The sequence below is a fragment of the Symphalangus syndactylus genome, chromosome 10, assembly GCF_028878055.3.
Source record: "Symphalangus syndactylus isolate Jambi chromosome 10, NHGRI_mSymSyn1-v2.1_pri, whole genome shotgun sequence".
NCBI classification, from domain to species: domain Eukaryota; kingdom Metazoa; phylum Chordata; class Mammalia; order Primates; family Hylobatidae; genus Symphalangus; species Symphalangus syndactylus.
Window position 1 is genome coordinate 32,343,517 of NC_072432.2, and position 22,163 is coordinate 32,365,679.

General features: G+C 38.0%; 1 protein-coding gene across 6 annotated transcripts in view; it reads left to right on the plus strand.

The window, feature by feature from the left end:
• The window catches only part of TBCK (TBC1 domain containing kinase), a 270,052-nt gene extending 261,400 nt beyond the window's left edge, over window positions 1-8,652 (plus strand). For all 6 annotated transcript variants that reach the window (XM_055296817.2, XM_063611122.1, XM_063611121.1 and 3 more), the window contains one exon: window positions 3,528-8,652. In XM_055296817.2, coding sequence (XP_055152792.1) covers window positions 3,528-3,638 — 111 coding nt within the window. In that variant the 3' untranslated portion in view covers window positions 3,639-8,652. The remainder of the gene's footprint in view (window positions 1-3,527) is intronic.
• The last annotated feature ends 13,511 nt before the right edge of the window (window positions 8,653-22,163 follow it).

Sequence of the window (22,163 nt, forward strand, 5' to 3'; positions counted from 1 at the left end):
CATTCAGTGCTATCACATTTTTATATTCTGAGTGTTAGTTATTGAATGCTTACAAATTTAGGATTGTCATATCTTTTCAGCAAATTGAATTTTTATCATTATGAAATCTCCCTTTTTATCTGTAATAATCTGTTTCACATTAAATTCTACTATGTCTGATAAAGTTCAGCTCTCACAAATTTCAGCCCTACAAACACAGCAGCCTCTTCTAGTGCAAAGTGACTTGCTCTCCACATACACCTATAGGAATTGCAGTTTGAGGTCCCAGACAAACCTGACCTGCAAATGAATCCCATTATCTAATTAAATGACTCTCAATGCTAGTTATACATTAGAATCACCTGGGAAAGGGGGACCCTTTTAAAAACAACTGATGTCAGAAACCTGTCCCAAGAAACTATTTATTATTAGTCTGCAACAAACTCAGTTATTGCTGTTTACTAAAAGCAACCAGATGATTCTGCTGACTTTATAACCACTGGTTCAGTATGATATCCTGCCACCTCCACCAAGAATGTTGCTCAGTAAGTGTAGATTTGTAATTTCTGGGTGGAGTCTGCACTCTGTGGAGTATGCAGTCAAAAGCCCTGCCAGATGAAAAATGAAAGATGGAAGAAACCCTACACCCTAGATGCCTGGTTCTCCCCTGTCCCACTGTATATCTCCTCCATGTGTGATGTGACTTATTTCACACTGTGGAAATCTACCCCAGCACATTCACAGCCTTTTCTTTCCTCCCTAACCTGTCAAGCTATAGCCACAAAGAATATTGTCTGATAAGTATAGCAATTGTGGCCATCACATCTGGATTCTCATTCCCTTTAAGAGTCAATAATGAAAGAGAAATAGAAGGAAAGAAGAAAGAAACCAGCTCCCCAGCCCCTGTTAAATTCAGAAACTCGGCTTATTAACTCTGGACTGCTAAGATCCCTAAACTTCTGCTTTTATGCTACCCATACTACTTCGTATTAATTGTCTGTTACTATCTCCCCCACTGAACTCTAAGGACTCCAAAAACTGGAACAGTGCCTGGTACCTACTTAGTAGGTGCTCAGTGAAATGTTTCATAAATGAGTGACCAAATAACTAAGCAAAGAAATGTTTCCATAGCAGTAGAATAGATGCAGTCATGGTTTCACTGCCAGGGGCCAGTATTTAACATGGATAATTGAAAACACAGCAGAGCATCAGAAGAGCAGAACTCATAATCTTATGTGAAAACTCAACAGTTGCTCTTTTTCTTAAACACAGCCTGCTTCTTTTCAAGGCATCTAAACATTTGCTATCTCCTTGCACTCCGTTTCTACTCTTCTTAGACCTCCCACACAGCAGCAACCTGATTGTTGCAAAGTGCTCTGTTCTGCCTGCTTTGTCTACTATTTTCCAGCTCAGTAGCAGCCTAGTTGTTAGGGACTTCTTTACAATAACAGTAGAACTCTTTCCAGCTCTACAGCGTAGTTTAAGGGAGATTAGTTGCATGTACAGTCCTTCCTTACTCATTTTCTGATTTCCACAGTGTTTTGAAAGAACTGAAAGTTAAGACTGCTTATCCACAAGGCTTTTTCAGTAATGTTATGTTTATCTTAGAATTCTGGCCTAAATGGTAATTGAATTGTGCATGTAGGAGAATGCAGCCAAGATGTTTCAGTAATCATATGGTACCAGGGACTGTGCTGCCTGCACATGACTCGGGCAGATGAATCTGATGCTTTCCTTCTTAAGGACTGGGGTTCAAAGAGAAGTAAGAACAGGATGAAGACCAGCTCACACCGGCTCACTTGACACCTTTTGAAATACAGGAGCACTGTTTCTCTTCAACATTAGTTACTATCAAGGATTCCCATCTGTTAGGATGTGACATATGAACAGCCTTTTGAAAGTCTGTGGAGCCACTGCAGACAGTCACAGAGAAGATAAGTAGGGTCGGCAGCACTAAGACCCATTTATGTGAGTTGTTTTGGAGATTGCTAAGATCCCGGTCCAGCATTATGTATTCCACCTACTGACCGAGACCTTTATCCTTTTGGCTTAAGACAGTATTATTCAAAAAACTGTCCATGGGCCACCTGCTTTAGAATCATCTATGGGTGCTTATTTAAAAATACCTATCCCTGAGCCCCAGATCAATAAAGCAGAATCTCTGGTATTGAAGCCTTGAACTTGTCCTGGCCAAACCACTCAGCCCATTGTTTTGAACACTAAAGTTTAGATTGCTGCCTTGAGATCTTACTAAGTATTAAGCTTCAAATAGCCCCAAGAAGCAATAGCACTGTGAGCAGGTTAGTCATTTTTATTGAAGGATCTAAGATCAGGTTTTAGTAGAGACAGTAATTGAAAAGAACTTGAGGACACAAATACTCAATGAGGAGGAATAGGACACTACCAAAGAGAAGGAACAGAGATAAAATAGCCAAAGAGCCAAAGAAAAACTAATTTACTTCATAATTTTGCCCTGGGTTTTATGGTCATTTGACATAGTTTAGTTCAATCCAGCAAACATATTGAGCCCCTACCATGTGCCAGGTACCAGGAAGAAAAAATAGAAGGAAGCTCTTAAATGGATAATTTAAATAAATGAGGTAAGGCCAAAGATTGAGATTCATACAAGAAACTTTGGGAGCTGAGAAGCAGGGACCCTAATGGCAACTTAGCTCTAGAGAAGGAAGTGCCTGAGCAGGAAAATGAATAGAAGTTAGGCAGGTTTGAGATTATGTGTGGGGGTTACTATTGAGGAGGAGCTAAAGAGGGGACAGGAATTGGTGGGAAATGGAGCATGTGCCCAACATTGGACAATCTGCCCAAGAAAAGGTCTGAACATAAAGCAGTATGCTATATTGGGATTGGCACGCAGTTCAGGGATGCTTTAGCATAAAGTGCAAAGAATGAGGAAAGGCAATTGATGATCCTGGCTAGGTAGATTTGAGCTAAGTCGGATACATATATGTCTTGATAACTTTTACAAAGTCCTCTTGTGCTAGACATCTAGAAGGCTTCCTGGATCTGTCCTTCAAATTCATTCCGTGTTTGTGGACTCAAAATGTTAGTTGTGATTGCTCCAAAAACATGTTACAACTGGTTTATGGGCCCTCTATGGGACACTGAAGTGGACCATAATATCAAAATTTTTTCAATGTAAATTTGAGCTTGTTTTGACTATTACTGGAAGAATACCTAAAAACAGTAACATTAATGACCTCTGGAGAGGGAGGACTGGGAACAGAAGTGGAATGAGTTTACTTCTCCTTGTATACCCTTTTCTACTGAACTTGAATTGTTTACCCTGTATCACACATTCAAAAAAATCATAAAAGAGAACTAAAGAGACATTTATTCCGTAAGATAGAGAAATTGTCAGCATATAAGAGTGATTTAATTTATATTAATAACGAAGTTGACAACTTATTTTACAGCAGTGACAGCAATCATAACATTAAAATTAAGTTTGTCTTTCAAATTCTGAGAAAAACATGAGATTGGAGATATCTTCTGTATATACTCTAAAAATTTTGCCTCTTTTTTTTTTCCAGTTTGCAGCTCACCTTGTGAAGATGAAATATCCAAGAATCTGTATTCTAGATGGCGGCATTAATAAAATAAAGCCAACAGGCCTCCTCACCGTCCCATCTCCTCAAATATGAAGAACCAAGAGTGTGACTGCCAAAAGTCAGCGTGGCATCAGCACCAACAGCACAGTTCTTCATATCCATGCCACTCTCAGACAAAACTAGATGTCCAGGTTGTTGCATTTCCATAAAGTTTGTCATGAGACATTTTTTAAAATCTCATAACCCACATGTTCAGCTATCCACGTGAGAAACTTGACTGTAAATGTATTGCTGAAAGAATTTTCTTAACAGTGAAATCTGATCATATATTTTTACCACACTGCCACAGAAAGCCCAAGAAATTCAGCTGACAAGACAGATTTAGCATTATCAAGAAATCCCAGTTGCCCTGAAAAAGCTGTCCTCCATTGTACTGAACAGACAGTCCTGTTGATTGTCTTATTTAGAAACATACACTGAATGTGGGCTGAAATCATCATCTTTCAATGATAATGAAAATTGAGAAACTATTCACAATGCATTCCTTATAAATAAATGCTACATTTAGTAACTCATTTCACCCAAAAAAGGTTTGTGTGTGTGTGTGTGTGTGTGTGTGTGTGTGTGTGTGTGTGTAGAGGAAGTGGAGTTTATCCCATTGCAGAAAGTGGTAATACTTACTCCCAGAAAAATGAAATTTAGAAACCATTCATATTTGATAGAATATTTGGTCAGTTCCTGTAGCAAAGATGAATGGCTTAAACAAATTTTCTAGTTTCTTTATCACACGAAAGTCTGTATAGTCAGTCCAGGGCTAGTATACTGGTTTCCTAATCATTAAGAACTCATTATCTTCTCTCATTGCTTTACCAACCTCAATACGTGGCATCCATCTGATGGATGAAAATGGCTCCTCAGCTTCTACCATCACATCTGCTATCTAGAAGAAGAGAATGAGGGAAGGAGGGAGGGGATGAAGAGAAAAGAAGAAATGAAAGAAGGAGGGAGGAAAGACAGAAGAAAAGAAAGGAAAAGAATCGAAGCATGCTCCTTGCCTTTAAGGTCATAAACCAGAAGTTGCACACACTACCTCTGCTTACATATCATTGGCCAGAACTTAGGTGCATGGCCACACCTAGCTTTAAGGAAAACTGGAAATACAGTCTTTGGGTGGTTGATCATTTCCCCAGCTAAAAAAATTCTTATTACTGTGTGGGAAGAAGAGAGTACATACTGAGGTACAGCTAACAACCTGTGCCTCTGCCACATTGTTTTTAAAATGAGTATTATAGTTCATTAAATCTAAGACATCTCACAATTTTAGGTACCACAAAGAAAAAAAAAATGAAGCCAAATGAATTGTGACACGTTGTCAATTAAAAGACACATTCCCTGGGAGGCCAAGGTCAGGAGTTTGAGACCAGCCTGGCCAACATGGGGAAACTCTATCTCTACTAAAAATATAAAAATTAACTGGTCATAGTGGCACCCATCTGTGGTCCCAGCTACTCAGGAGGCTGAGGCAGGAGAATCACTTGAACCTGAGAGGCAGAGGTTGCAGTGAGCCGAGATAGGGCCACTGTACTCCAGCCTGGGCAACAGGGTGAGACTCCGTCTCAAAAAAAAAAAAAAAAAAAAAAATACATTCCCATTTCAGAAATCTGAAAAAAATATGCCTCTTATATATATGAAATATAGCATATCCTTTAATTATCTTCAATTTTGTTTTAATTAAAAAGTGTTCATTCATCTATAACTTATATTCCACTCCAATGTTAAGACTGCCTAGGCAGAACATTTCAATAAGAGCCTCAATTCAGCTATCTGGGCCATGGTTTTGTTGTTGCTGCTATTGTTTATTTTATTTTATTTTTTCTTTGCATCTACTTTTTAAATTGAGATATACTTACCATAAAATTCATCCTTTTAAAATGTACAATTCAGTAGTTTTTAGTGTATTCACAAAGTTGTGCAACCACTATTATCCAGAATACTTTCATTGTATGCAATTGTCTACCTGATCAGCAGGTATTCCACGTTAACCCCTCCCAAGGTCTTTGATAAATTTTTGTATATGGAGTGAGGGGTCCAGGTTCATTCTTGCATATGAGTATCCAGTTGTCCCAGGACCCATCCTGTTTTGTTTGGTTTATTCAATTTATTTGGTCATTCACCAAATATGTTTTGAATACCTACTATATATGTCTAAGACACTAATATAATCCATAGTTATATCATTTGTGGTCCTTACCTAGTTTACAAGGGAAAAAATGTGAGAATTAATGAGAACAAATATTTACCAAGATTTCACCAACATTGTTTTTGGGCCATTGTCTATCCTCTTGAGAGAAATACTAAGACCTCCTGTCCTGGCAATTACTATTCTTTTCCTTCAATCTTTGATGACTTACCCGAGTTCATAATCAGAATGCAGCATTGATGATCATTCTGAGTCTTAACATTGCCTTACTGAGAAAGCAGAGAATCAGAGGGATGGAGGGGCAGTGATTTGAGTTGAATAAGGTGGTAGGTAGTAGGAGAGAATGAAGACCTTGTGAGGAGAGCTATGTAAGAAGATAATAGTAGCAATCCTCTGTCATGATTTTGCATTTGATCTTTCTTAAAACTTGACACATTTAGGCTTATTCCAAGAAATTGAAGTTTTTTAAACATGAAAATTATAATATTTAATATTCTCAACAGTGAAGTAAGAAAGAGCACACTATCACTGCCATGTTTATACACAGGGCATGTTATTTCATGGTGGATGATACCAACAAAGTTGACCTCAACAACTATTTGTTAGATTAAACGTATATAACCCAGGATTTATTTGAGTTCCTTTTTAATATATTATTGATTCCTACACGATGACTATCAGCACTGTTTCTGGCTCTACCTGGGATGCCATAACTACCACCACCAGCCCACACAGATATACATACACACACACACACACACACACACACAAACTCACATACATAAACATACTTATTAACTCTTGATAATCTAGCAACAACAGTGTACCTCCTCCAGTCTTCTCTGGCTTCCCCATGCTGCATTAAGAGCCTCAAATCTACCAAAGCATTCCATTCATACTTCTAATAATAGATTTATTAATCATTTTGCAATTGTTTGTTTATATTTAGGCCCCTATTAAAATATGAGCTGAAGATCAGGAGCTATAATTTATACCTCTTGCTACCTTCAGCTACCCACCACATTGGATATGCTCAATTAATATAAAATTGAATCTCTAATCAATTTTAGAATCTCTTTGAAGGGAGAAAAATAAAAATAACCTGTGGTAATTTTTTTCAACTGCCAAACTTACCTGGTACCTGATAGTATAGAAATAAATTGAAATCTCAATTCACAGAGTGAAAAAAGGATCTCTAAAGTCTCATCCAGCTCTAAAATCTGATAATTCTAGAAGCTGGAGCAGATAACTTCCAAAATAAGGTAATTTAATCTAGTTGCATCCTCTTTTCAAAATACAGAAATGTTAGATTCAAAAAGCATATTAAAAATAACTAATGCTTAACCAAGTTTGAAAGAAAGAAATTTCTTGATGTCAGAAATGAAAAGGACCTGAAAGGCACAGCTTTTAGGCCCGTGGGATATCCAGTATCAATATAAGCCCTAGGAACTCGGGTTTTGGAATGCATATAGAAATAGAAGACATAGCTTTGGACCTTCTGGGTGGGAGTTCTAATTAAGACCTCTTATGAAGTGACAGTCTCAAGGAACTCCGCTCCATGAAATGACGAGACATAACTTCCTGCCAAATTAGGGGAGCTACAGAGGAGATTGTCATTCGCCTGGTTATTCTTGATGAAGGAAGAAAAATCTATTATAGACAGAGTTGTTCAGTGGAAAGTCTGGGGTAAGTTCCTGATTTTAGAACAGGCTTTAGTGCACTTTAAAAGGAAAACAATGAATTATATAAAACTTTTAGAGGACACAGTGGTACCAGATTTTTGTTCAATTCCTGTGCTTTCCTCCTCCAGATAGTTACCAAAAAATATTCCTTTGGGAATTAGTATCAAAAGGATTCTATAGCATCTCAAAAGAATCTTATTCACTTTGGGAGGCCGAGGCGGGCAGATCACGAGGTCAGGAGATTGAGACCATCCTGGCTAATACGGTGAAACCCCATCGCTACTAAAAATACAAAACATTAGCCAGGCGTGGTGGTGGGCGCCTGTAGTCCCAGCTACTCAGGAGGCTGAGGCAGGAGAATGGCGTGAACCCAGGAGACGGAGCTTGCAGTGAGCCAAGATCGCTCCACTGCACTCCAGCCTGGGCTACAGAGCAAGACTCCGTCTCAAAAAAAAAAAAAAAAAAAAAAAAAAAAAAAAAATCTTATTCAGTAGTCTCATTTAATAAAATCCACTACAAGGAGAGAAGACTGCTGCCTTGACTATATAGACAGGGTTGGCAGATATTTCATTTTATCAGTTGTAACTAGTAATCCCATTGTTATACATGCTGGCCCAAAATACAGCTATTATTAACCAAATAATGCATTTTTCTTGATAAATATTGATTAAATCAGTTTGGAAGCAAAATGGTAATATTTATGATCGATTTTAGTTTGGATGTTCAATGTCAAGACCAAACACTCTTCAAAGCTACCAACTTCAATTTTATGTGGAAAACTAATGGTGAAGAGTTTCAAACTTTAACTGATACTTGACATTTAACAGGATATGTAATTGCTCACACACAACCTTTAGGTTTTGTAATCCAGTTTTATCTCATACAATATTAGAAACAGTACACATTGTAAATAGCTATTTTAAAAGTTAGCCATATTTTATAAAGTCACATGTATTTATATCTTTTCTGAGTAATTTTCTTGTTAATGCCTTATGATAAGTGTTTGTAACATGAAAACTAAACTTGGATCTTGGCATATTCAGTGTTCCATAGATAGATTGTGATATGCATAGCTTCTATTGTGACTTTCAGGCCTAATGTCTCCTCTTAAGTTGTTATTCTTTAATATCCTTTCTCATTCCTTTCAGAGGGCCTGTTATTAGTTTGCATTGTCTGCAGCATTTCAATAATACTGATCTGTTCTAATAAACAGTTCTAAATACTGTTCTGTTCTAATTGGTACCAAAGCACTGTATTGCCAACATTTCTAGATATTAATCCCCTGGGTGGTGGGGGTTAAAACACTGTTCTGTCTTGGCCTATGACTAATCTTGGAGCTATAACAAATGCATTTAAAGCATTAGATCAGATTCTAAATGTTGCTTCCTGCCAAGCTAAAAGATTCAACTTTTACTCTCATTATATATGGATGTGACTTAAGAAACAGTACCATGGCCTACCATTTTTTAAGACTATACTAGTGTGATCACTAGCACTAAAACCTTAGATAATCCTTGCAAAAGAGACTTAATTTTCTCATTAACCTGGAAACCTATTCTTATTCTGTTATTAATTTTTTCTCAATTGTATTAGCATATTTTCAGTCCTATAGAGTAGAATGATTTCGTATTCTAAGTCCTGTATTGCTCTGGAACTGGCTCCTAGTAGCTTGAAAGAGCTGAATGTTCTCATCTCTTCTCAACTCCGTGGTCAGTGATCTCAGGTTAGTAGCTTATAATCAGCCATGTCAGGGGTATTTACACCATAGAAATAGGCAAATATTCCAAATCAGGCTCTTTTTAAAACTTTTTATTTATTTTTGAGAGCCAGTCAATAACATTTACTAGTGCATCATTGATTCAATCATCATAGGGTCATTATATTTTCTGTAGATTATAAATTATGAAAGTAAAAGGAATGTTAAAGATTATTCAATCCAAATGTCATTGTTCAAAACAATAAGAAAAGTGAAGATTTTGCAAAGATCACATAGCTAGTAAAAGGCAGATTTAAAATTGCAATTCTGCTTTTCTGATTCTTTGCCTATTTTTCTGCTCACCATATACAGATAGAGAGAGTAAAGGGCACCAATTTCAATTCATTACATATTTATTGCAGACCAACTTTGGGTCAGTCACTGTATTATATGATGTGTGGGGTACAAAGATGAAGCACTGAAAATGTCGGTTAAACTGACTACTGACTCTATTACTTGGAAATGCCACTTAGTATCAGCCCTTAGAGAATGGCACTCTCACCTCCTCACCTTCTTCACACTTTCAAAAAAAGAATGCATTTGAGCATTCTTCTCTGAGGGGAGAATCGCTATTTTCAGGAACTCTTGCTATATTTTAAGTTACCTTTCACCTTCAAGGCAACCTTCCTCAGAAAAACATCCCTGGTAGAGAAACACATTGTCTCTGTCTACAGTACAGTCCTTGATATACAGGATCAAAGTGGGCTTTTAACCTTCGTTTTCTATGTCTTAGCCAGGGACCAGGCTTGAAGAATAAGAAAAGTCCTCCTGTCAGTTTCCTAGTCATGTGTGGAAAGTCAAGGTGGGGGAATGGGGGATAGCTAGTTTCTGGATCTATTAATCATAAAAGAGAAGAAATAGAGGTCATTTAAGTCATTTGCTAACTTTAAAATATAGTTTTATGCTCTGAGGTAAACTATCCTGATAATTTATTATTTGCCAGATAGCATATATTTTCTAAAATTATCTTTAAGATCATTAATAATTCCATATATCATGCATTCATAGCCACAGACTCCATATAAGGTCATTAAGGATTTGAAAGGCATGTGAGAAATAGAGCTACTGGATAGAGGCCAGATGGCACAGACGGTAGTTTGCAAAGTGATGTGCAACCAAGAAGGGAATCATATCATTGTTGAATAAGTAGGATTTACATAAATGAGGAGTTTTTTAAATCTCTGGACATATTATATTGTCATTAATTACATATGGCAGTATAAGATGATAGGATAAAACATCTGTCTAAATGTAATGCCTAGTGTGACTATTTTAACTCCCTACTCTGAACTTGTTTCCTAATTTTCAAAGATCTCGGGATCTGCTCCCATCCCACACTGCCCTAGTGTGACTGTGCTCTGGAGAGGCCTTCCTGAGAAGCCTTCTGATGAAGACCTACCCTGAGCAACTGGCATAAACAGGGAGAAGCCATTTCCAGGGATTTATCCATTTACCTCTGTAGCAAAAATAATATATATATCACAAATATTGACTCAGAGGTAGGTGGTTAGTTTGAATTGTTTCTCAAATTACTCTGATAGAGGTAATAGGTATTAAAAAGTTTTTAACCCTACTTTGGTTTACGACAACTCAATGACTATACAATCCTCCTAAATAGTGGTTTATCTATGTTTAGTTTTAACAGGATCTTTTTTCATATTAACTACTGTCACATAGTCATTTTGATTTCTGCCATGATTTGGTACCTAAAAAGAAGCATGAGAAGAGTGTTTTCCTGGTAATGAAGAAACTTTAAAATATCCCCCCATTTTTTAAAAATTAACTAACATGAATCCAAACAGATTAAGTCTAACAGCATCGCAGGTAATAGAGAAGGACTAGACTAGTTCATATTTCAAAAGTAAATATACCTACAGATATTCATAATTATTTTAAAAAACGCAAATAGATTGAAGCCTCTATCATGACTGATGCTTTACTAATATTTTACAAAACACACTGGACATGAAATGTGATAAGGCATTTAAGCCCATATCCCAAAATACATTTACTTGTAAGTCACATGTGTATATACGCTTAAGTGAATGAAATAATAAAAAGGAGATTATTTTAATAGATTAAATCTTAACACTCATTTAAGTGACATGTTATTTTAACATGAATCCTATGCAGCAATATAACTATTTAAAATTTCAGCAGTAACTTATATAACTTACATAAAGCAAGATGTTACATATTTGTAAAGAAACCATCCCATAAAATGATAATAGCTCAGGCAGAGGCTGACTATATTAATTGCCCTATAAATTACTAACTCTATGGCATTCTGAAATGAATTTTAAATTGCCCTGTTTGATTAAGTGAAGTAATATCAAAATTAATATTAAAGTTAATTATTGTCAGCCAAATTCTGTTATTGCAAAAAAAAATTAATAAGGAAATTAATTGTTGCAATTACTTAACCCTTTTAATTAGCTTGTTCTGCCCAGGACGTTAACTGAACCGCTTTTAAAAAGCTCTTAGGCATTTATTATAAAGCCTGATTGAAATTTTATGTGAGTGTATTATTGGATGTGTACTTTATTACTTACCAGCTAAAACTAAATGATGATTTTTAGGATCTGAATAAAATACTAAATTAAATATCTGATACAAATTAGTTGTATAAAAATAACCAAATGAAAACAGAAAATTGTAAAAGGGACCTACTGACAACTCCAAAGGTTGTCATCCCACACATATACCTCTACCAGATACTTGTTGGTCCAGGTCATGATAATTGTATTGCTCCTTGAGAGCACATGAGTGCTTTAGCCATTTCAAGGGCAGGTGAAGCCTCAACTCCTCCATGACAGCTTTCCCCTCAAATGGCACGCGTATTTTTTGTTTACCCAGATCCTGGAAGGCTGGAATGAGGAAGAACTGTGAGCTGAGGTTTCAGGTTGGTTGGCATTTGTTTAGTGGTCATGGTTAAACTTTCTCAAGGATCTTTCATTTCACAACACTAAGTTTCCTTAAGCCCCCCAGAATTATGGTAAATCCTACTTTATGCAGCACTATTCAGGAAGCTCAAACCTCCACAGTGGTCAAAATAATGACTGTCTTCAAAGCAGGGTCTCCAGATTTTCAGTGTCAGCATTTAACCTCCAGACATCTTAAGAATAAGAAATATGTTCTCAGATCCCAACACTGTCATGTTAAGAGTACATTGAAAAAGACCACCCTGACAAAAACAACACGTTTCAGGAAGAAGAGGGGGAAGGGAGGGTTCAAGTTTTCCTCTCCCTTAAACCTCAAATTACAGGGAGCCTACAGGAAGAAAAGGAGACCAATTATCAGAGAACTTGGATTCTCTACTACTGGCCCCTCCACTGTTTTTTTCAGTGTCTCTCTGGGCAGTTCACATGGGTTCCTCAGGCTCTGATTCCTCATATATAAAAGAGGTAATAGCATTTATCCAGCCTGTCTCCTAGGTTTATGTTGAAGCTCATAGAAAAGTATTTTGTCAATGGAAAAGCATTATTCAAATATAGGTATAATTTTTATAAAAGTCATAACTGTTCTGTAAAACTATCAAGCCAAACTCTTGATCTATTGTGTAGTTTTTAGAGAATATTGACACAACAAATAATTACTCTTAACAATCCATATACCTTTCCTATTATACAACATAAACAAAATGGAAGACTTCACAAGCAGTATTAAGATTATACACTGCACACCTGATACTGTTTAATTCTACTTAAAGCAATTATTTCTGCTAAGTTTATAAATTTTATGCAAGATCCTTTCAGACTTCTCTTTGTTTTATATGCCACCCTTTCCAAACTCAGTTTTACCAATTTAAAACACACTTTTTACAGTAATCTAAATTCTCTCAATACAACCTGGCAGGTTCAGTTTTGCCAATAACTATCTACACCTAGATGGCAGAGATTAACTTTGTTTCAAATCCACCCTTCCCTTCAGTTTTATCTCCCTCTTCCCTTGCAGCTCTCTCCTGGACTTCAAAGCAGCTTTGTGGTTTGACTTGCGGAAAATCAATGGTTGGGAGATGAAAAGCAGCTCTTGTTTATCTCTGCCTGCTGAAGGTCATTCTACTCAGTAGCATCTGTGCGAGATCCACAGCCATTTCTCCTCACAGAGGGGAGAAACAAATTGATTACACACACAGAAATCATTATAAAGAGTGGGATACATTTTAAAGGGGTAGGATCACATCAAAACACAAATACAGTAATAAGAATCAGTGTAGTAGTGAAGTACTGGTGTTTGGAGTATAAGTTTAAAGTGTTATTGAATGTGACCCTGATTTTTTAAAAAGCTATTATATGTCTGGACTTGTTACAGGGTACAAAACTACATAGTTTATCACATTCTCTAACAGGTACCCAAGAAGTTATTTGAATTCAATAGGCCTTAAGGACTATGACTAATAGGACATTAATAAATGAATGCCGTGGATGTTGAATTTTACATAGATAAGTCTTCCCACTGCAAATACCAGACTTGTTGGCCTTGCTTAGCCAAATTGTCTATCAGTCTCTTTTCGAATGCTGATGACATGCTGTCACTCAAGCCTATTACGTGAATTGCTTAGCTCTCAGTGTTCTTTACATAACAAGTCCATTGTCTGAACCAGTATTGAGAAAAGAAACCTAAAAAGTACATACATTCGCCCAATGCCCTCAAGTCGATAGTGAGCTTTCCTGGAGTCATAGTGTGTGGATTAAGCCCTGATGATAATACTTTGTCCTGTCTCTGTTATGTAGCTACTGGGTTAGGTCAGGTAGTAGAGTTTTAGTGGTATTTTATGGCATTAAGGCCAGGGACCTAAAAATCCTTGCCAGTCATCCTCTTCTCCACCAAGTTCCCAAGTGAAATTTACACATCAGGGATAACAGCAAGTGGAAAATAAAGTACCAACTTATGGCTGGGCTAGTGACCACTTCTCTCCAGTTTAGAGCTTCCACAACCCTGGATTAAAACCCACAGCTTATGCTCAAGGCCTCCATAGCATTGTGTCTGCATCAAGCCAGAATCTAAATCTTGGATCTCATTTTCTAGTTTATCACATAGTATGAGAACTAAAACAAAAGCCCAGTAAGCTTTAAGTATGTGGATAAAAAGATAAAAACATCACAAAAAGATGGCCAGGTAACTAAAGAGACCTTAGTTCAATTTACAAATTGTACCACATGCACTGGAAGAGAGGAAAGACAGAACCTCTTAAAAGTTAAATAATAACCCCGCCCATCAGTAAGTGTGGCCAAAAAAATGTCCTGGAACCAGACCAATCAGATTAGAACTGCCTCTTTTTGTGGGGAGTTGCAAGGAAGGGGAAGAGGAAAAGTGTGAGCAAGGTTCCTCTTCCCTACATACATGATGCTCCCCACTTTCTAGATTTCTTTGAGGGCAAGATGGGTAGAATCTTCATTTTACTGTTTCCCATAGAAAGTACTACACTGTCAGCACAAAAGTGGGCTTTAATGAGTGTTTATTTAATGAAGGAAGAGAAACACTGTTTACAATATAAAAAGCATCAATCAACAATGATTAAGTACCAGATATATGTCTGCACCCTGGGATATGCAATGGATGCTTAAAGAAATAGCACATTGTCCCTGTTATAAGGGTTGGCACATACAGGGGATTAGAAAAGAGAACAATAACATAATTGTGTGACACAGGCTACAAATGTACTGTGTGCTTAGCAAAAGCTAAACCTGGGACCGCCTTGTGAACCAAGGCTGTCCTTAATAGAGTATCGCTTCACAAGATAGGGAACTTTTATGCTTTGGACTCAGACACTTTGCCATTTACTGAATATGTGACCTTGGGCAAGTTGTTGTCTCCTTCAGCCTCAGTTTTTGTTTTGTTTTGTCTTTTGAATCTCTTAAATGAGCTCGATTAAAGCCTGCTTTGCAGACTTGGTATGAAGAATAAAGAAGAAAATGGTTACAAGGCAAACAGTATGTAGCAACTAGAGCACATAAAAATGGAGGTAGCTATTTTTATGCTTTTTATTATTAACCTACTAAAGGACAGCTTTTCACCTTAGTATTGGTTCACCCTACAAACACAGTTAATCTTGTAACTTTTCCATGTTTCAGGTCTTTTTCCCACCCATTACATGGGAATTAACCAGTCAAACCACAAAAAGTGCTAAGGATTGCAGTAATCATGAGGAAGAACCAGACAGGAAGGAAAGAGGGCCTTTCCTTTCAGAAGCTAATCCAAAAATGAGAGCCGGGAGTGCTAATGGCAATGAGCTGGTCACTGTAGAATTTAGTACAATTCTTTGCTGAATTTGGGGGAAATGGCACCTTTTTGCCAGGGTTATTTGCCAGGCATCCTGAGAGCCATCAGTTATTTGCCTGATGGAAGAAAGACACTGCAGTAACCAGCTGCTGCTGCTGTTACTCCACTGAACTTTTACAAAAATAGTTTACAACTGTGAGGAGATACGCAATTCTGTTGGGATAAGCTGCCAACTAGTCCTGACTTCTTTATGTTCAAATATCCTATTTGAGTCAGTTGTATGGAGCCACAAGTTGAAATTCCCTTTTAGCTTCTGCCTGTTGCCAAATGTTCTTTTGCTCTGTCTAAAAATGACTTTTGTCCTTAACATGTGTCAATTTCCTAAAAGCACAGTGAGTTAATGCTGTTGCAGGTGGTGACGGCATGTCTTCCTGGGCATCTCAGCAGGGAATTTTATCTTGACACAAGGATTAGTACATAATTCTGGCATTGCTGAGCACGAAAGTACCATGATAAATCTTTCGTCTGCTGCTTAATTATTGATATTAGCAATAAGTTAGGTATTTTAACTAAGAATTCATGGGCTCAAGTAAAAAAGAAGAGATTTTTTACTTCACAACAGCATAGCACTGTTTCTGTTCTAGACGTAACCTAATTGAATAATCTAAAAAAGGAAAAAATAAACAATTTCTTGGAATAAGATTTTTATTGGGACTTTAAATTTTTAAAACTACCTTAGGCATGCCTCTTATTACACTGAGTCTATATAAAATTGGAGTTCAAATTCAGCAGGTTAATTGTGTTTCCTTACAATATTCATTTTTTAAGAAAAAGCACCGACAACTTTTTGATCATATAAGAACATTGCTTCCCTAAGAATACTTTCTGATATATTTAAATCCATTTGTTATGATTGGAAGAGGAGAGACTGCATATTTTGCCCCAATAGGTTGTTCTAATCCCATGTGCAGTGGAAGAGAGTGTGCTGTAGAATAATTAGATGGGAACTTTGGCTTTTCCCTTCCTGGTTGTGTGACCTGGAACATTTAATTTAACCTTGCTGAGCCTCAGTTTCCATATCTGTAAACTGGGTTTAATAATTATGTCTGCTTTACATAGTTATAATGAAGATAAACGTGATAATATTTGTAAAGCACTTAGCAGAATGCCTGGCACAGAGGAATGACTCAGTAAAAGGTGTAGCTAATATTTTTAACAAGACACTGCATTCCTATGCTGAAGTGCTTCTAAATTCTCCTGCCATTGAAATGCAAGCCATGGTGAAATTGGCAAGTGAAATGCATTTCTTGGCTAATAGAGGTAACTTCCTTTATTCATGGTATCTACATGCCAGGGATGGGCTAGGAAATGCAAGGAAAATGGAGAAGATGCCAGCAATGTCTTTGAGGAACTCAAGAACAGCCACAGAAGGTGAGTCAAAGTGCAGCAAGAATGCAGAAAGCATGCCTGGGTTTGCTGTGGGTGGTTGGCTAGAGCCTTTTGCTGAAACCTAATATGGAGTAGGAATTGGATTAAGATGGTGGGTAAGAGGCAGAACTAGCTTGCAGCTCCAGCTTAGATGGACAGAGCAGCATGTGGAGACTCACACCTTGAACTTTTGCTCCAGGAAGTACTACAGAACATATCAGGAAAGCTAAGAAAATTCACCAATCTTTTGAAGGAACTGGATCACTACTGCAGGCTCCCTGAAATGCCCAAAACTATGAGTCTGCTTGCTTTTTCAATGAGGAGGCTCATGGTCTGGGGCAAGTTCTCAGCCCTGGTCACCAGCTGCCTGGAAATAGACTCAGTGCTGTTGCAGGGGCACTGGGGGGGTGAGTCTGGACTTTAGGACTGCGGGCTGCATGGGAGAGGGGTGAGGCCTGGGACTGCTGGCTTTCCCACTTCCCTGGTAACCTGTATGACTCAGCAGAGGCAGCCATAATCCCCCTGGGAATATAAATCCATTGGCCTGGGAACCACATCCCCATCCACCACAGCAGCTGCAGCCAGTTCCGCCCAAGGAGAGTTGGAGCTCAGACACGCCAATCCCTGCCTCCACCTGGTGGTCTTTCTCTACCCACCCTAGTATCCAAAAACAAAAGTCATAATCTGTTGGGAGTTCTATGGCCCTACCCAATGTCTGAGAAACCTGAATACTTAACCAGGTATCTCTAGGGCAAGTTTGCATCCTCCCCATAGGACTGCAGCTAATGTGCTCTTGAAAGTGCCAACTCCTGACTGGAGGCCAACCAACACAAAGCCAGCGCACTAAATAAAAACACAACTGAGGAACCTCACAGAGTCCACTTCACTCCCCTAAGACCTCCACCAGAGCAGGTGCTGGTATCTACAGCTGCAAGACCTGAAGACAGATCACATCACAGGACTCTTTGCAGACACTCTTCAATACCAGCCCAGTGTCTGGTAGCTCCACTGGGTGGCTAGACATAAGAGCAGAACAATCACTACAGTTCAGCTCTCAGGAAGCCCCATTTTTAGGGCAAGGGGGAAAACACCACATCAAGAGAGCACCTTGCGGGACAAAAGAATCTGAACAGCAGCCTTTGAATCCCAGATTTTCCCTCTGACATAGTCTACCCAGATGAGAAGCAACCAGAAAAACAACTCTGGTAATATGACAAAACAAGTTTCTTTAACACCTCAAAAGATCACACCAGCTCAACAGCAATGGATCCAAACCAAGATGAAATATCTGAATTGCCAAAAAAAGAATTCAGAAGGTCAATTATTAAGCTAATCAAGGAGCCACCAGAGAAAGCTGAAGTCCAACTTAAAGAAATAAAAAACACAGGATATATGAAAGAAAATTATTCAGTGAAATGGGTAGCATAAATAATAAGCAATCACAACTTCTGGAAATCAAGGGTACACTTAGAGAAATTCAAAATGTACTGGAAAGTCTCAGCAATAGAATCAAACAAGCAGAAGAAAGAACTTCAGAGCTCAAAGACATGGCTTTCTAATTAACTCAATCCATCAAAGACAAAGAAAAAAGAATTTTAAAGAATGAACAAAGCCTCCAAGAAGTTTGGGACTATGTTAAACGTCCAAGCCTAAGAATAATTGGTGGTCCCAAGGAAGAAGAGAAATCTAAAAGTCTGGAAAACATATTTAAGGGAAAAATTAAGGAAAGCTTTCTCAGCCTTGCTAGAGATCTAGACTTCCAAATACAAGAAGCTCAAAGAACGCCTGGGAAATTCATTGCAAAGAGATCATTGCCTAGGCACATAGTCATTAGGTTATCTAAAGTCAAGATAAAGAAAAGAATCTTAAGATCTGTGAAGGAAAAGCATCAGGTAATATATAAAGGAAAACCTATCAGATTAATGGCAGATATTTTTCAGCAGAAACCCTACAAGCTAGAAGAGATTGAGGTTTTATTTTTAGCCTCCTTAAATGAAACAATTATCAGCCAAGAATTTTGTATCCAGCAAAACTACACTTCATAAATGAAGGAAAGATACATTTTTTTCCAGACAAAAAAAACAGCTGGGAGAATTTGCCACTACCAAGCCAGCATTACAAGAACTGCTAAAAGGTGCTGTAAATCTTGAAGTAAAACCTCAAAATACACCAAAATAAGGTAACGGGGTAGAAAGAGATATTCCACACAAATGGACACCAAAAATGAGCAGAAGTAGCTATTCTTATATCAGACAAAACAGACTTTAAAGCAACACAACAGTTTAAAAAGACAAACAGGGACATTATATGATAATAAAAAAACTGATCTAACAAGAAAATATCACAGTCCTAAATATATATGTACCTAACACTCAAGCTCCCAAATTTATGAAACAATTACTATTAGACCTAAGGAATGAGATAGATGGCAATGCAGTTATAAGGTGGGGCGGGGGGACTTTAATACTCCACTGACAGCACTAGACACATCATCAAAAATGAAAGTCAACAAAGAAGCAATAGACTTAAAGTATACCCTACAACAAATGGACTTAGCAGATATTTATACAACATTCTACCAAACAACTGCAGAATATACATTCTTTTCATCAGCACATGAAACATCCTCCAAGATAAACCATACAATAAGCCACAAGACTCAATAAACTTAAGAAAATAGAAATTATATCAAGTACTATCTCAGACCACAATGGAATAAAATTTGAAATCAACTGCAAAGTAACCCTCAAAACCATGCAAATACATGGAAATTAAATAACCTGCTCTTGAATGATCATTAGATCAGCAATGAAATCAAGATGGAAATTTAAAAATTATTTGAACTAAATGATAATAATGACACAACCTATCAAAACCTCTGGGATACAGCAAAAGTGGTACCTAAGAGGAAAGTTCATAGCATTAAATGCCTACATTAGAAAGTCTGAAAAAGCACAGACTGACAATAGAAATTATATCAAGTACTCTCTCAGACCACAATGAAATAAAATTCAAAATCAACTATAAACCATAGCATTAAATGCCTACATTTGAAAGTCTAAAAAAGCATAGACTGACAATCTAACATCACACCTCACAGAACTGGAGAAACAAGAACCATCCAAACCAAATCCAGCAAAAGAAAGGAAGTAACAAAAATCACAGCAGAACTAAATGAAATTGAAAGAAACAAAAATACAAAAGATAAATGAAACTTTTTAAAAGCTGGTTCTTTGAAAAGATAAATAAAATTGATAGAACATTAGTGAGATTAACCAAGAAGAGAGAAGATCCAAATAAGCTCAATTAGAAAAAAAATGAGAGATATTACAACCAATACCACAGAAATACAAAAGAGTATTCAAGGCAACTGTATTTGTTCTTTTTCATGCTGCAGATAAAGACATACCCAAAACAGGGCAATTTACAAAAGAAAGAGGTTTGATGGACTTACACTTCCATGTGCCTGGGGAAGCCTCACAATCATGGTAGAAGACTAAAAGGAACAAGTCACATCTTACATGGAAGGCTGTAGGCTAAGAGGGTGCTTGTGCTGGGAAGCTCTGCTTTAAAAAGCCATCAGATTACATGGGACTTATTCACTATCATAAGAACAGCAAGGGAAAGAACTGCCCCCATGATTCAATTACCTCCCACCAGGTCTCTCCCATAACATGTGGGAATTCAAGATGAGACTTGAGTGGGGACACAGCCAAACCATAATATTCCACCTCCAGCTCCTCCCAAATCTCATGTCCTCACATTTCAAAACCAATCATGGCTTCCCAACAGTCCCCCAAAGTCTTAATTCATTTCAGTATTAACTCAAAAGTCCACAGTCCAAAGTCTCATCTGAAACAAAGCAAGCCTCTTCTGCCTATGAGCCTGTAAAACCAAAAGCAAGTTAGTTACTTCCTAGATACAATGGGGGTGCAGGAATTGGATAAATACACCCATTCCAACTGGGAGAAATTGGCCCAAACTAAGGGGCTACAGGCCCCATGCAATTCTAAAATCCAGCAGAGCAGCCAAATCTTAAAGCTCCAAAATGATCTCCTTTGACTTCATGTCTCACATCCAGGTCATGCTGATGCAAAAGGTGGGTTCCCATGGTCCTGGGCAGCTCCAGCCTTGGGGCTTTTCAGGGTATAGCTACCCTCCTGGCTGCTTTCACAGGTTGGCATTGGGTGTATGTGGCTTTTCCAGGTACACAGTGCAAGCTATTGGTGGGTGTACGATTCTGGGGTCTGGAGGACAGTGGCCCTCTTCTCATAGCTCTACTAGGGGGTGCCCCTGTAGGCATTCTGTGTCAGGGTTGTGACACCACATTTCCCTTCTGCACTGCCCTAGCAGAGGTTCTCCATGAGGGCCCCACCCCTACAGCCAACTTTTGCCTGGGCATATAGGTGTTTCCATACATCCTCTGAAATCTAGACAGAAGTTCCCAAACCTCAATTCTTGACTTCTGTTCACTTGCAGGCTCAATACCACATAGAAGCTGCCAAGGCTTGGGGCTTCCACCCTCTGAAGCAAGAGCCTGAGCTGTACCTTGGCCCATTTTAGTCACAGCTTGAGCAGCTGGGGTGCAGGGCACCAAGTCCCTAGACTTCACACAGCAGAGGGACCCTAGGCCTGGGCCATGAAACCATTTTTTCCTCCTAAACCTCTGGGCCTATTATTGGAGGGGATGCTGGAAAGGTCTTTGACATTCCCTGGAGACATTTTCCCCATTGTCTTGGTGATTAACATTCGGCTCCTTGTTACTTATGCAAATGAAAATGGGATTTTCATTGCTATCACACTTTTAGGCTGCAAATTTTCCACTTTTATGCTGTTTCCCTTTTAAAACTGAATCCCTTTAACAGCACCCAAGTCACCCCTTGAATGCTTTCCTGCTTAGAAATTTCTTCCACCAGATACCCTAAGTCATCTGTCTCAAGTTCAAAGTTCCAGATCTCTAGGGCAGGAGCAAAATGCTGCCAGTCGCTTTACTAAAACACAACAAAAGTCACCTTTGCTCCAGTTCCCAAGTTCCCCATCTCTATCTGAGACCAACTTAGCCTGGATTTCACTGTCTATATCATTATCAGCATTTTGGTCAAAGCCATTCAACAAGTCTCTAGGGAGTTCCAAACTTTCCCACATTTTTCTGTTTGTTTTTTTTTTTTCTGAGCTCTCCAAACTTCTCCAATCTCTGCCTGTTACCCACTGCCAAAGTCACTTCTACATTTTCAGGTGTCTTTTAGCAGCACCCCACCATACTGGTAACAATTTACTGTATTCATTCATTTTAACACTGCTGATAAAGACATACCCAAGGCTGGCTGAGG